The 13,320-nt window shown below is 39.4% G+C and overlaps 1 protein-coding gene across 12 annotated transcripts in view; it reads left to right on the top strand.

Annotated features, from left to right (window-relative positions):
- RBFOX2 (RNA binding protein, fox-1 homolog (C. elegans) 2) overlaps positions 1–13,320 on the top strand; it is a 168,766-nt gene that overhangs the window by 113,896 nt on the left and 41,550 nt on the right. For all 12 annotated transcript variants that reach the window (XM_012735300.1, XM_012735294.1, XM_004675698.2 and 9 more), the window contains one exon: positions 1,901–2,125. In XM_012735300.1, the coding sequence (XP_012590754.1) occupies positions 1,901–2,125 (225 nt within the window). The remainder of the gene's footprint in view (positions 1–1,900; positions 2,126–13,320) is intronic.

The following is a 13,320-nucleotide window of genomic DNA, read 5'->3' on the forward strand; positions in this document are numbered from 1 at the left end:
TCCTTAGTCTAGCACCATGCTGTTGTGGTTACCATATTTTTATAGTCATTCTTGAAATCAGGTTGTGTAAGTCCTCTGATTTTGATTTTTTTTTTCAGGAATGTTCCACCTAGTCTAGGTCCTTTGCATTTCCATATAAGTTTCAGTAATGTTGATTTTTACAGAAACACCTGCTGAGATTTTGATTATGGTTTGTGGGGCTTAGTGTGTATGGCCACCTCAAGAATGGTTTTCAGTCTGCTTATCATAGCCTTTGTAAATTTCTTTTTTTATTTAATGAAGAACAACTGATTGTAGTGACGGTGATTGAACCCTCCTTAAAAATAGTGTGAGATCGGGCCCTCCCTGGTGGTGCAGCGGGTTAAAGCACAACACTGAGAAGCTAAAGCCACTTCCCCATGAGTTCGATTCCTGCCTGCCCTGGAGGTGACCACATGGCGCGGCAGACTTCTCCTGACCCGCCCGCTGCTCCCCTCAGCAGTGTACTTTGTCTTTCTGCCTGTTCTGCTCCCCACTCTGTCTCTGGTGAAACCTCTCGCCACCCCTGAGCCTCTGGCCTGTACCCCAGTTCTGTATGTACAAATAAATGAATCTTTAAAAAAAAAAATAGTGTGAGGTCTTTCTGCAGCTTTGAGTTCATTTTGTTGGAGATAGTTTGACCTTAGGTTGATGCTGAGAAACATTTGTTTAGAAAGTGCTGGTGACGTTCAGTGTCCTCAGCCTCAGTGGTAAATCCCCTCTTGACTTGAGAGAGACTGAAAGAAAAAGGATTGATTGCTGGTGATTAGGAGGAAGCCAGGAAACGAAAACTCAAGATTTTCCTTAATCCCTACCATATGTGTTGATGCTTGATATGAAGGAAAAAGCTTATCAAAGCACCAACATTTAGAAACTTCTGGTTATATCTGCTGACTATGTTGCTGACTATGTTCTGAGAGACAGCAACTCAAGACTTAGCAGACTGCATCTCCAGAAAAACAATGTCTTTGCATTTCATAGAATAAAATGGAACCCCAGGTGGTCAACTTGTTGAGATGAAGGGAAGGTGAGAGGGCTTTGCAAAATCTGTTGCACAAGACTTAAAGCTCCTTTTTTTGTATCTGAACTTGAAGACAGAAGAGAAGGTAAGAGAACTGTGGAGCTAGAATAAGCGCTGACAGTTTCCTTGGTAACTGTCCATGTTTCAGACATCACACTGGATCTCTAATAAGCACATTGGAAGGGGTGTCCTGTGGCGAGGTGCCCTACTGGGCTGTTAGCCTTCTTGTGCTAGCAGTAATTACGAAAAACACTTTCACATTTTCTTTGGTCTGAGATTTTGTTGTCTATTTCTAATTAAAGGACAGATTTTCTAAATTATTAACCCAATAGCCAAGACATAAAGCTCTACCTCGAAATCCAAAGATTAATCTCTAGTCATATATTTTCTTTTGAATATTATGCTTTTAAACTAGAGACTTAATATTGTCTGACTTTAGTAATTTATAGCATCATTCTACCTGTTGAAATGAATTATAGTTTAATGAAATTGTTTTGGTTTTCCCTAATAATCACTAAAGAAAATACTAATAGCCCAAACTGTTTACAATTCCTGTCGACTTTCCTGGCATCTTTAAAACTTGATTTAAAGCAAAATTTTTGACTCTTGATAACTAGTGAGCTTTACTGTAGTCATGGACATGTCTAACAATTATGAACTGACCAAAGTCAGGTTGTGTCTCTATACTGACACCTGTGTGTGTTTACATGACAGTAGCCCCCCAACCTGCGTCAATAAGTAGCCCATTTTACCAGAGTAGAGGGAGCATATTCAGCGTTTTGTATATGTATAATAATTATGAAAAAAAGTTATGAAATGAGAATTTAAAGTCATTTTTCTCCCTCTGACTGTTTGTTTTAGGGTAACCAGGAGCCAACAACAACTCCTGACGCAATGGTTCAGCCTTTTACCACCATCCCATTTCCGCCACCTCCGCAGAATGGAATCCCCACAGAATATGGAGTGCCACACACTCAGGACTATGCCGGCCAGACCAGTGAGCATAACCTGACACTCTACGGGAGCACACAAGCCCACGGCGAGCAGAGCAGCAATTCACCCACCACGCAGAATGGATCTCTTACGGTACGTGACTTAGAACACCTCCCACCCCCATCATTGTGGAAGTCTTCACCTCAGTCACCGTGCCAGAAAACCCTTTGTTTTATGTAGCATTTCATTGCATGGTGTGGCATTTATGTAATTTCATAACTACTAAATAAGGATTTAGGATTAAAACTCATTACTGTCTGGACATGAGGTAGATGATAGAGCAAGGAGAGGGTGAGAATGAACTTGCGTAGACACTGCGTTCTTCAGCGTCACCAGAAATCTTCACTTTGTGAAATCTCATGGTCCTTTCTCCATTCTCATCCTGGACAGTCACAGCAGCATTCTGCCCCAGCCTCCCCTCCCTCCTTAATATGTCATCAGTTGGCTTTCATCACACTCCAGTTTCTACCTCAGCACTGGATGTTCTTTCTTTCCCTCTCTGGTTGCTTCCTTTTCCTCTGTTCAATTGTTAAATGCAGTAGTTCCTGTCTTGGTGAGCCTAACTCTAAAACATCTTCTTACTTCACCCTCTACTGTTCACCTTAGGACTAGAGCTGAAATGTGTTCATGATTGAGAAGTCAGCTCTTTTGCCAGATTTCTTAGGTTTAAGCCTCTGTGGCCTCTATGGTCGAGTCAGACCATGGACCAGTTATTTAATCCCTCCCTGCCTCGTCTTGCTCAGCTGTGAAATGAAGATAGGTGAAACTACTTCAAGGGCTGTGGGGAAACAGGAAGAGCTGCACTCACGTGAGGTGTTTGTTGTCATTGCCATGTCTCAGTGCAAACCTCATCACCTGTTTCCTGTACTGTGGCTGCCTAACTTATCCATTCTCCATATAACAGCCAGGATAATTCCCCACCCCACAGGTGCAAAATAGTGTAAACTTTATTACTTAATGATTCCCTGACATAATAAAATCCAAATTCTTTACCTGGTTTACTGATCCCTGACCCCAGCCGACTTCTTTGGCTTCACCATTTACTACTAACTTGCTAAAGTAAATGAAAAGTCACGAGTTAACAATAGCTGTGTATCACCATGTAGGGGTAAACGTACAGGGAATCATGTCAGATTTTGTGGTATCCCACGGCAAAAGCATTATGCATATGCATAGAAAGATCTGTGTGTAGTTTATTAGATTTCTTTTTGCCTTTCTTGTACCAGATTATCAGGAGAGCTTCATTTAGCCTTTTACCAGTTGATAAGATTGACCACCCCATAAAGAACCTCACAGTTGGAAGCTTTTGCTACACAATCATGGGTTTAACCTACAAATACTTTCCATTTTCTTTTATTAGGTCCTGGACCATCAATAAATCCATGTTACCTTTTCAGTGTTGATCAGTTATATATAAGCACATAATTTTATACTTTGGAAAATATAAGTAGACAAGTTAAAAATTCCGAGCATGTTACATAACAAATATGGCTTGCCATAGCATAAATCTAGAATCATAAATATTGACTACATTTCCAAGTTAATATTAAATGACTATGAATCCGAGACTTAATAGCTGTTTCAAACAAAGTGAAAAAGAAGACATAAAATGTAAATATGAGGCTTTATCAAGGTGTATCAATTACTATTTCTTTACATACTATCTTTTTCTATATTTCTATTTTTGTATTTCTTGTTAATTCAGTTGATAGCTTGTCTCTGTGAATTTTTCTGTCTCATCCAAATGGTCTGTTTTGTTGATATGAAGTCACTCAATAATAACCCCATGTAATTCTTTCAATTTTATGTAGGGTCTGTAGTGATACTCCCTCTTTCATACTTGACTTTGATAATTATGTCCTTTCTTTTCTTGGTTAGCTAAGGTTTGTTAATTGGGCCAATTTTCCCAAAACTATTTCTAGTCTTCAATAGTTTTTTTAATCTGTGGTGGTGTTTTGTATTTTATTGATTGCCATTCTTTATTATTGCTTTGCTTCTTCTCATATAGGGTTCAAATTGTTCTTATATTTCTTATCTTGAGTTGCAGACCTAGATGATTACTTTTTAGAATTTCTCCCTTGTGTTCAAGATTATAAATTTTCCTGTAGGTGTTTATTTTTAGCTGCATTCCATAACGTGATATAGTATGCCTTCATTACATTCTGTTCAGTATATTTTAAATTTTTTCTTTATGATTTCTTCTTTTAACCTGAGTTACATAGATGTATGTTGTTTAATTTCTTAATGTTTTTGATCTAGGGATTAATGTTTTTCATCAAATTTTTAAACATCAATTGTGTAAATGTTCTTTTCCTTTCTCCTTTCCTTCTGGGTCTTTCCCTACAAGTGTGATGGCAAACAAGTTGATGTTCCCACAGACTTGGGCTTTGGTTTTGGGTTCGTTTGGTTTGATTTCAATCTGGACCTAAGTAGAACCCAAAGTTTAATTCATTTTCTTTTTAATCTCTCTCTTTTTTTCTTCCTGTTCTGTAAGCCATATAATTTCCATTCACTTACCTTTCTTCAGCCAAGTCAAATCAACTGTGGAGCCCATCCAGTAAATTCTTAATTTCAGTTAGTTCAACTCTAGTATTTTCATTTATGATTTCTGTTTGTCCATTGAGATTTCTTGCATAGCATCACATTTCCTTCAGTTATTTAAACATACTCATAATTACTCCTTCGATGTCGTCTGCTAAATCTAAATCCAATCCAGGCCCCCTCAGAATCTGTTTTTTAGTGACTGCTTGGTTTTATTCATTCATTCATTCATTCATTCATTCATTCATTCATTCATTCATTCATTCATTCATTCATTCATTCATTTATTTTAGTCTGGGCATCCTTTACTAGTTGTTTGCATGTCTAGTAATTTTTTTAAATAAATTGACCATTGTAGTAATATACTGTAGCCACTCCAGAGTGTTAGTTATTTTTCTGAGAGGCATATATGGGTTTAAGTAATTTGCTGAGACATATGGCACTGCACATATGTTGTCCAGCCACTGATATTGCTCTTTTTTACTTTCTAGCTTGCCGAGAGAGTCACTGCTGTGTCTCCACAGCTTAGTGGTCAGCCAGTGATTTGGACAGGGGTTGTGTTTAAGCACATTGAATTTGGGAAGGTTCCTCCCCCCAGCCCCGGTCCGTCTTTAATGGGAAGCACGTCCAGAGTTCACGTCCAGAGTTCACTCAGTTCTCAGACCTGCCTTGGGTTTTCTCCCTTTTTTGGGCACTTTCACGTTTTCTCACCTATGAAGTTGCAGCCAGCCAGGGATGAGTGAGGGGATACATTTCTAGTGCTCCTAGAATTCTCTCATTTCCAGGATCTCCCTTTCGAAGCCTTGGCTGCTCAGCCACTTGCCCTCGTCAAATCACAACTTCAAACCAGAAGTGCTGTTTCTCCCATTAAGCCCCTACCACGTTCTCCACCTTCAACTGACACAGCTCCAGGTTTTCTGCTGCCCCTTCTACCCCTCCAAATGTCCACATTTACCCCTCTGGTAGTACAACTACAGGTTTTCTTGGACACACCCTGTCCTATAAAAATAAGTTCTCAGCAGCTGGGGGCTAGGTCAGGGGGTTGGAGTAGCCCTGCAGTAATTTTGTAGACTCCTACTGGTTTTACCCGAAGCTCGAAGTCGTTTTCCAAGAAATTTTTCTTTATTTTCTGCCTTTGATTGATTTCTAGGGCTCAGAAGTGACTAATAATTTTGTCTACTTTTTTAAAATTGTCTGTTTTGAGCAGAAGATTCACTGATTCATTCACACATCACAGCCCTGTTCTTCCTTTACCATTTCTCCTCACCACTTACACCCTCTTCTTGCTGCCATCTCCCTGTGGCAGGACAGTCACATTTCTAATGAATGTTAGGGACAAACTCTGGTCCTTGCAAATACACAGTTGAGACTTTTGCTCCATATGCATGCTAGAAATGAGTCACAATATAATTTTTATTATATCAGTAATTTGAGTTTTTTAAAAAATATTGAAAAGAGATCAAGAATTTGCATGTATAAATGGCGAATTTATTGGTGCTGAGGAGAAAATGGAAAATCTTTTGCGTCATGCCTACAAATAGAGATAGCACAGGTTTTATAATTTTAGGAAGTTGCTACCAATAAAATGAGAAATTAGGGGCCTCCCTGGTGGCACAGGGGTTAAAGACACAGTGCTGTCAAGCTATGCCGTTAGCCACTGAGCACAAGTTCAAACCCCAGCCAGAGAGCTGACGCACATGGTGCAGCGCTGAGGCACATGGTGCAGCAGACCTCTCCCCTTGCCCATTCTCCCCTCAGCAGTGTTCTTCAGTAGACCTGCCTGTCCTACTCCTCTCTCTGTCGCTTGTAAGTCCTCTCACCCCTTGCACCTCTGGCCTACACCCCAGTTCTTGTGTGCATAAATAAATAATTTTAAAATATATAAGGAGAAATTATTAGGAGTGTATATTTTAACTGTGACTCTGAACTCCCTACTTTTAAGCTATTTACCTTGGGGAGTCCTGTGTGTGTTCCTGGGGGCAATGTGTGTACAGAGAAATTGAGCAGTAAATCATAAAACCTACATTTGGCCACAGTTTTTTACTCTTGGACCATATATTTATCTATTGTATGGTTCTTAAAATGGATCTAGTAATTCCTTTACCCAATTAAACTCAAAAGGTAAATAGGAGATGCTTACAAATAAACGATAGCTTAAATTTATTCAACCCTTTTCAGTTCAGATTGCTTCCACAAACAGTAAGTTATTGTAGTTCTTAAAGTAGCTCTCGTGGGACTTAGGTTGACTGCCCTCACCACCTCAGCAGAAGACCAGGAGTGTGTGCTGAACCTTTGGCAGGCTGTGTGCTTCCTCCCCACTCAGGCAAGTGTTGTTTCTCCGGAGAAGCCTGGCTTGACTACCAGGCAAAGTCAATTTATGTGCCCTTCGCTTAGACTCCTGAACTGACCACTTTTTGTGGAACTTTATAAGGTCTGACAGTTTTATATACATCTGGCTCCTAAACTTTAAGGAAAAAAGTTATTTTGTTCCTCTTTGAATGGACTTACACAGTGCCTGCCATTTACTGCTCTGCTAGATAGTTCTTGGAAAGTGACTTTAAGAAGATACAGCTGTACCGTGGGCTGCCCAAGAGAGAAGCTGAGGCTTGTTGGTGGAGCTGATGCTGATCTGGGCCTTGTATTGAAAGTGGTTTAGAATTCAAACATGCATTCGTGGTGGTAGAAAGAATTAGGAAAGTCATTTCTCAAAGCAAAGTAGGGTTAATGGAAAAGATCAGAACGTCTGCGTAAAAGTGGGGTCTTCCATTGTGCTGAAGTTTTGAGTGTTTGGTGGCTGAGGACAGGTGGGAATGAGTACAGATGTTAGAACGCTTGGATGCCCCATCTGAGAAATCACTTTGTGGACGGTTTTTGAGCAAGGATGTGGACATACTGCCAGGAGAGCTGTCTGGTGCAAATACGAGATGACTGCAGGAGAGAGAGAACCGGCGAGGAGAGAGTCAGGTGCTTGAAGTCAATCGCGAGGTTCTGAACTAGGGGCTTGCAGTGGCTGGCAGCGTGGGAGAGGGGATGAAATGGAGAGGGGTTATAAAGACAGAATGTACAGGATTTTCCAGCTGATTGGATGCGTAGTTAAGGAGACCAGAAGGGAAGATTGTTATCCTTATTGCTGTGAGTCTTGAACAAGCCGTTTCCCCTTCCCAGCCAGCCCTATCTATCAAATGAAGGTAATAATGCCGGCTTGACAGGACTGTAGTGAGGGTAAATTAGAAATACTTTGGAGATTATTTTTCAACTAGTTCTGTAAGGTAACTGTCCTTCACTATATTTGAATCAGTTGTCCCGGTCAATGTCATTTATTTGTGCTTTTTGTGATTTACAGCTGTGTCTTATATCAAGCTTGTTTTTGTTGGATAGTCCAATCTTGTTGATGGAAACAAAGAGAAAGGGGCGTATGAAAATGAGAAGTAAGCAGTTAACTCTGGATTTGTGATGTGAAAGATGAATTTTGGAAGTGGATTTTAACATTGAACTAGTAGGTTCTTGTGCTGTTGAGATGAGAGCCTGTTCTGGCAGTCAGTTGGCCCCGTGCTGCGCGCTAGCAAAAGCCGCGGTGGGGTCCCCGCCTGGGTCTGCAGGAACCTGAGCATCGCCAGCCTGCCTGCGGGAGGAAGCATCCTGTGTGTTTAGATATTCTCCCAAATGTCGGCAGGCATAAATGACCCAGCCATCTGAAGTAGACAAGCTTTGCTGAGTAACCTTCAGACACGAGCTTTACACTTGTGTACATGTCCCTCCACTTACGGGATCATGCTTTCCTTGCGGGCAGGACTCTTACTTGACCTCTTCTTAGATCTAGTAGTATAATGTTAACAGTGGGTGACTTTTGAATAATGAAAAAAGAAGCTTGTAAAGGTTCAGAGTTAACTATCTGTGATTGATCATAGTTTGAGTAACGCCATTTGGAATAACTGAGCAGTTGCTGCAGCTAAAGCAAAGACTCGAGGGTGACGTGGAGTGGTGTGTCTCACACTGGTTGGCAGTCAGCTTTACAGCTGTCCTCATTTCGGGGCTTGGAGCGTACTTCTAAAGAAAGACAGCTCGTACCCCATATTGTCCATCACTCTGTCTCTTTGTTTTGTTGCACACCTTTTTTTTTCTGGAATTGGAGCCAGATTTTCTTGTATTTTGAGATTAGAAGATTATCCTATCATCCTCTCTTGGAATTGTCTGCTTTTTCCTTTACTTGAAAGTGTCTGAAACATAGCCTACATGTTAGTCTTTAAGAGAGGGTGCATTTGTTCAGATGAAGACTTGCAGCATGTAGGAAGAGTAGTAAGAGAAATGGGGCCAAGCCCTCCTGTCAGGTTGTGTATTGTGGGGGCAGTTGCCTTTGGCCTGCAGCGAGGGATTAGCTGTATCCTATTTCCAGAGTAGAATTAGAGCCGCAAGATGGGAAGGAAAGTCGTTCATGCAGCCATCCTCCAAGAGAGGCTCTCACGTCCCTCCCAAAGTAATACGGTATAGGACATTGAGCCTGCACAAGCCATCCACACTTATGGTCAGTTTACCCTTAAAAATAATTACTTACACCCTACAGGTATGGGGTTGGTGCTTATGAGCCGCTTGGCTTTTTCAAAGCTGGCGCATGAGGAAATTATAGGCTGGTCTGAAAATGAAAGCGATGCTATAGAAACCACACTGAGAGACGTGGGCACGGGCATTTTCACATGGATAACATCGCCCTCTGGTTCATGGAGGACTCAGGACCCCCCCTCACAGTGCATTTTTAGCTTCTTGATTATCGCAGCTTTTCCTTTGCATTCACTCACTTATTTCCTTGTCTTCATGCTCCTGAGAAAACTAGAACAGAGATGTCACTGGGAGGCTTGCTGCTGTCTTCTGATCGGTACTGTCATCTCTTAGGGAGATGGAGAAGCACCAGTTTAGTTTTCGGGCATGGTTTTGGTAATGTGTCTTCAGGGTCTGCACATTTCTGTGGATATTTTGTACTGTCTTTGAAGTCAGTACATTCTGAGTAGAATCACTGAATTTTAAAGCTAAAATGGATTTTAGGAATCATGTGTGCTTGCCTTTTATAGCAAGATCAGCAGTTTTAAGTGACTTGAACAAGGTTACACCTAGTTGCTACCGAGTTGGATCTCAGGAAATCTGCTTCACTAAAAAGTGCTATTCTGCCTATCCATGCACATTATAAATGCTGAAAGGCATCAGTAGAGGTGGTCTTACCTCCCTGCCTTCATGTATTCCTTCTCCACATAAACCTAAAATTCCAGCTAGGATATATTGACAGGTTTTTCCCCATTCTAAAATGTACTTTAAAATACTCAGTAAGTATAAGGTTTTTTAAAATTGAGATGCTCTGTGTGAGTTATATGACTTTATATATCAAGAGCTAGAGAGATAGATACATACATATAATTTTTATGTATTGCTTATTCTGGTTTAAAAGAATACAAAACTTGCTGTATGGTTTTTGTTTAACAGTGCGATATTGGTTGTTTCACTGTATGGTGTTGATAAGCAGTATATGAAATCATAGTTACAAATAATGTGTTTTTATAACAAATAATGCAATTTTTATAACACTTTGACCCACTGAGAAAATAGAAGTAGATATTTTCTGAAGAAAATTGAAAAAAAAAAATCAGCTTACATGAAATTCCCAGACAGATTCTCAGAATTTGGCTGGTAGTAAAAATATTCAAATATACAGAAGAAATACTTAGGCATTTCTCTTTAGAATAACTAAATCTAAAAGCAACTTTCCTCAAATAGGAAATTGCTGTACAATTTTCTTTGTCCAAACAATTGGTTCTGACATTGGAGAAAATAATTTTATATTCATATCATTAGTCTTCTTATTAGTATATTGTTTTAGCACTGAGAAGTACCCTGATTTTCAGTAAATGAGTGTATGGGCCAAGATTTCACTATTACAATAATTATACTATAATGTCAGGACTTTTAATTTTTTTTTTTTTTTTTGAGAAAGAATCCATACAACCTGATGTTACCAGGTTTTAGCGCACAAATACACTACTGCGGACATTTATTAAAATGCTCCTTAAATGTTAACAAATCTAGTTGGTAGTGGATTGTAGGTCTTTCTTCTTTTTTTTCTTATTGTTAAGACCATCTAAAATGATACAACGAAAAGTATCCCCACCCTCTCTCTAAAATATTTTTAGGAAAGACCAAGTTTTTTATTTTTTTAAAGCTGTGTTTAAACCCTCTTTATTATATGATGTGTGGAAATCAGATTGAGGGGTCTCGCCTCCTGGCTTCCTCCATGTGCTAGATGGGTGCCTGCAGCTCCTGCCTCACAGGCTGTGTTCAGACGAGAGCAGGGCCAGAGATGCAGGGCATGGTTAGGGTTAGCTAAGGAACGAGCAGCACATACTTCGCATAATACATGTACAGATAAGTATTCGGTAAATGTTCATAGAATAGTTACATAATTATGTTGTTTCAAATACAGTATTATAGGCAATCCTTGATTTAGAAAATGATACAAATTAACAGATCACCAATTACATCTTTTTGTTTCCTCAAAACTTTGGAAGCTATTTGCCCTCAGAGCTCTTCTGAAAACAGTACTTTTCAAAGTGAACTTAAAACTTGTTCTACAAAAATACATGAATGAATGAAATGTGCATTTCAGGGAAAAGTGAATTCTTCCTTTTCAAAATTCATAGGAAACCTGTTAACTTGATACGGTATTTCCCAAGTGTATTTCACATCAACACCCATTTTTTATGAAACACCAGTTAGCATCCTGCAGAAGTCTCATTGCACCTGTTAACTTTGGGGGATCTTTGGAGCACAAACATGTACAACATGCACACGTGCACACATTCTCTTCTAAATGTACTGTAAGCAGGGGCCATCATCTTTCCATTAGATTTTGGGTATAAGGTACATCACAATCATATTCTATAAAAATTTGAAAATAGGGAAATTAGTGAAATTTTATTTTCACACAGACTTTCAGTTGTTAAAGAGCAAAATTGAACTGAATAAATTACAGAGCTCTTACTGGCTTTCTTTAATGATTCTTGAATCAGGTAGCATCCAATCAATCCGATAAAAAGGACCTGCAGAGGACTGTACAAATGAGATTTTATGGACATAAAGTTGTAGTAACAAGAAAGTTATAGTGGGCATTTGCTGGTTGATTAAAGCGGGGCCACTTTCCTTAAGTGGAGTAACGGAAATCTTGAAACTTCTTCAGGTAACCTGAGCCCAGCAGAAAGTGCTGACTGGGTGATGGAAGCCTGCCTTCTCCGGTAGAACAGGCATAGAGCGTTGTCAAGTAAGTTTCCTTTTGCTGACATGTGCTATAATTCAGGCTCCTCTTCTTGCGATATAAAGGTTGTTTGACAGCAAAATACTTGTCAGCTCATAACAGACATAAGCCTTGTTGCCATATTTCACTGTCTTCATTAAAACATACATGCAGTATTGTAAGATTTTATAAAACATTTTTACAAGTTCTAGAATATTTCCTTCAAAAAATGTAGTGGTTTTGTATCTGTATGCTTTCAGGAATATAAACCAGTACGAACAGGAGAATTAATGATCGTAAGCTAGAAAGCAGCTTACAAGGTTAGCTGCTTACAAGTTAGTAACTAATCTAGCAGACCCAAATCAGCTTATCCCTAAGCCTGTAATGGAAGAGAGCTGAGAAATAATTTAATTTATACCACAGAAGTTTCTGAAATTTAGAAACTGATGGCTCCTCTAAATAGAGATTGAAAGCTCTTGCCTCGAAAACCTAACGAACACAAATACAAAGATGGACCCCAGACAGTGTGCTCCTCGAGTTTCCTGTCCACCTTAATCTAGCTACCTCCCCCAGTTCTTGATTGCAGACAGACAACCCAGGAAGACAGGTTACCTGAGGAAAACCTGCGACCTGGGGGATAGCGAACACTAAACAAATTTGGAAAAAAGGGTCCTCTACTTTCCCCACAAAACTGAGAAAACAATAACTTATTTTCTTTAAGGGAGAAGGTAAGATATTGTATTCTCTAACAGGAATGAAATGATAGTTTTAAAAGGGTGGTAAGTGAAGATAAGTAAGTCCTTAAAATTAAAAACATGTCAGGAAAATGAAAAAACTTCATTGGAGGGACTAGAAGATGAAATTGAAGAAATAGAAGTCGACAGTCTCTTACTCACAATTCTAAAGTACAAAAAGTTCTGAAAATCAGATGACTTTGCATAAGCTTGCAATCAAAATCACAACCTAGAGTCTCTAACCTATTTATTTAAATATGCATATATCTTACTAAAGAAATATAACTGCCCCAAATCTCATTGAAGATGTTATATTTATCTTTTACACTATTAAGCCTTTCTAAGATCCAGAAAATTCTGAGTTCTGTTAAACATTTGTCCTTAAAGCTTATAGGTAAAGAATTTAAAAATGGACCTATGGCAGAGACAGAATATACAAAAAAGAAGGAAGAAAATTCGAGAATCTGTCCAATAGAATCAATAGTATCTAATAGAGTCCAATAGTATCTAATAGCACAAATCCCAGAAAGGGAGAAAGACAAAATGTGTAGGGTTGAAATCATCCACAAAATATTACAAAGAGGCTCTCCCTGGAGGCGCAGCAGGTTAAAGTGCAGCACTCAGAAGCTAAAGCCACTTCAGCATGAGTTCGATACCTTCCCCAGAACTGACCCACATGGCAGCAGACCTTTCCTGACCTGCCCGCTGCTCCCCTCAGCAGTGTACTTTATGAGTCGGCCTGT

Source organism: Condylura cristata, unplaced genomic scaffold (genome assembly GCF_000260355.1).
Source record: "Condylura cristata isolate star-nosed mole 26May11 unplaced genomic scaffold, ConCri1.0 scaffold00004, whole genome shotgun sequence".
Lineage (NCBI taxonomy): Eukaryota > Metazoa > Chordata > Mammalia > Eulipotyphla > Talpidae > Condylura > Condylura cristata.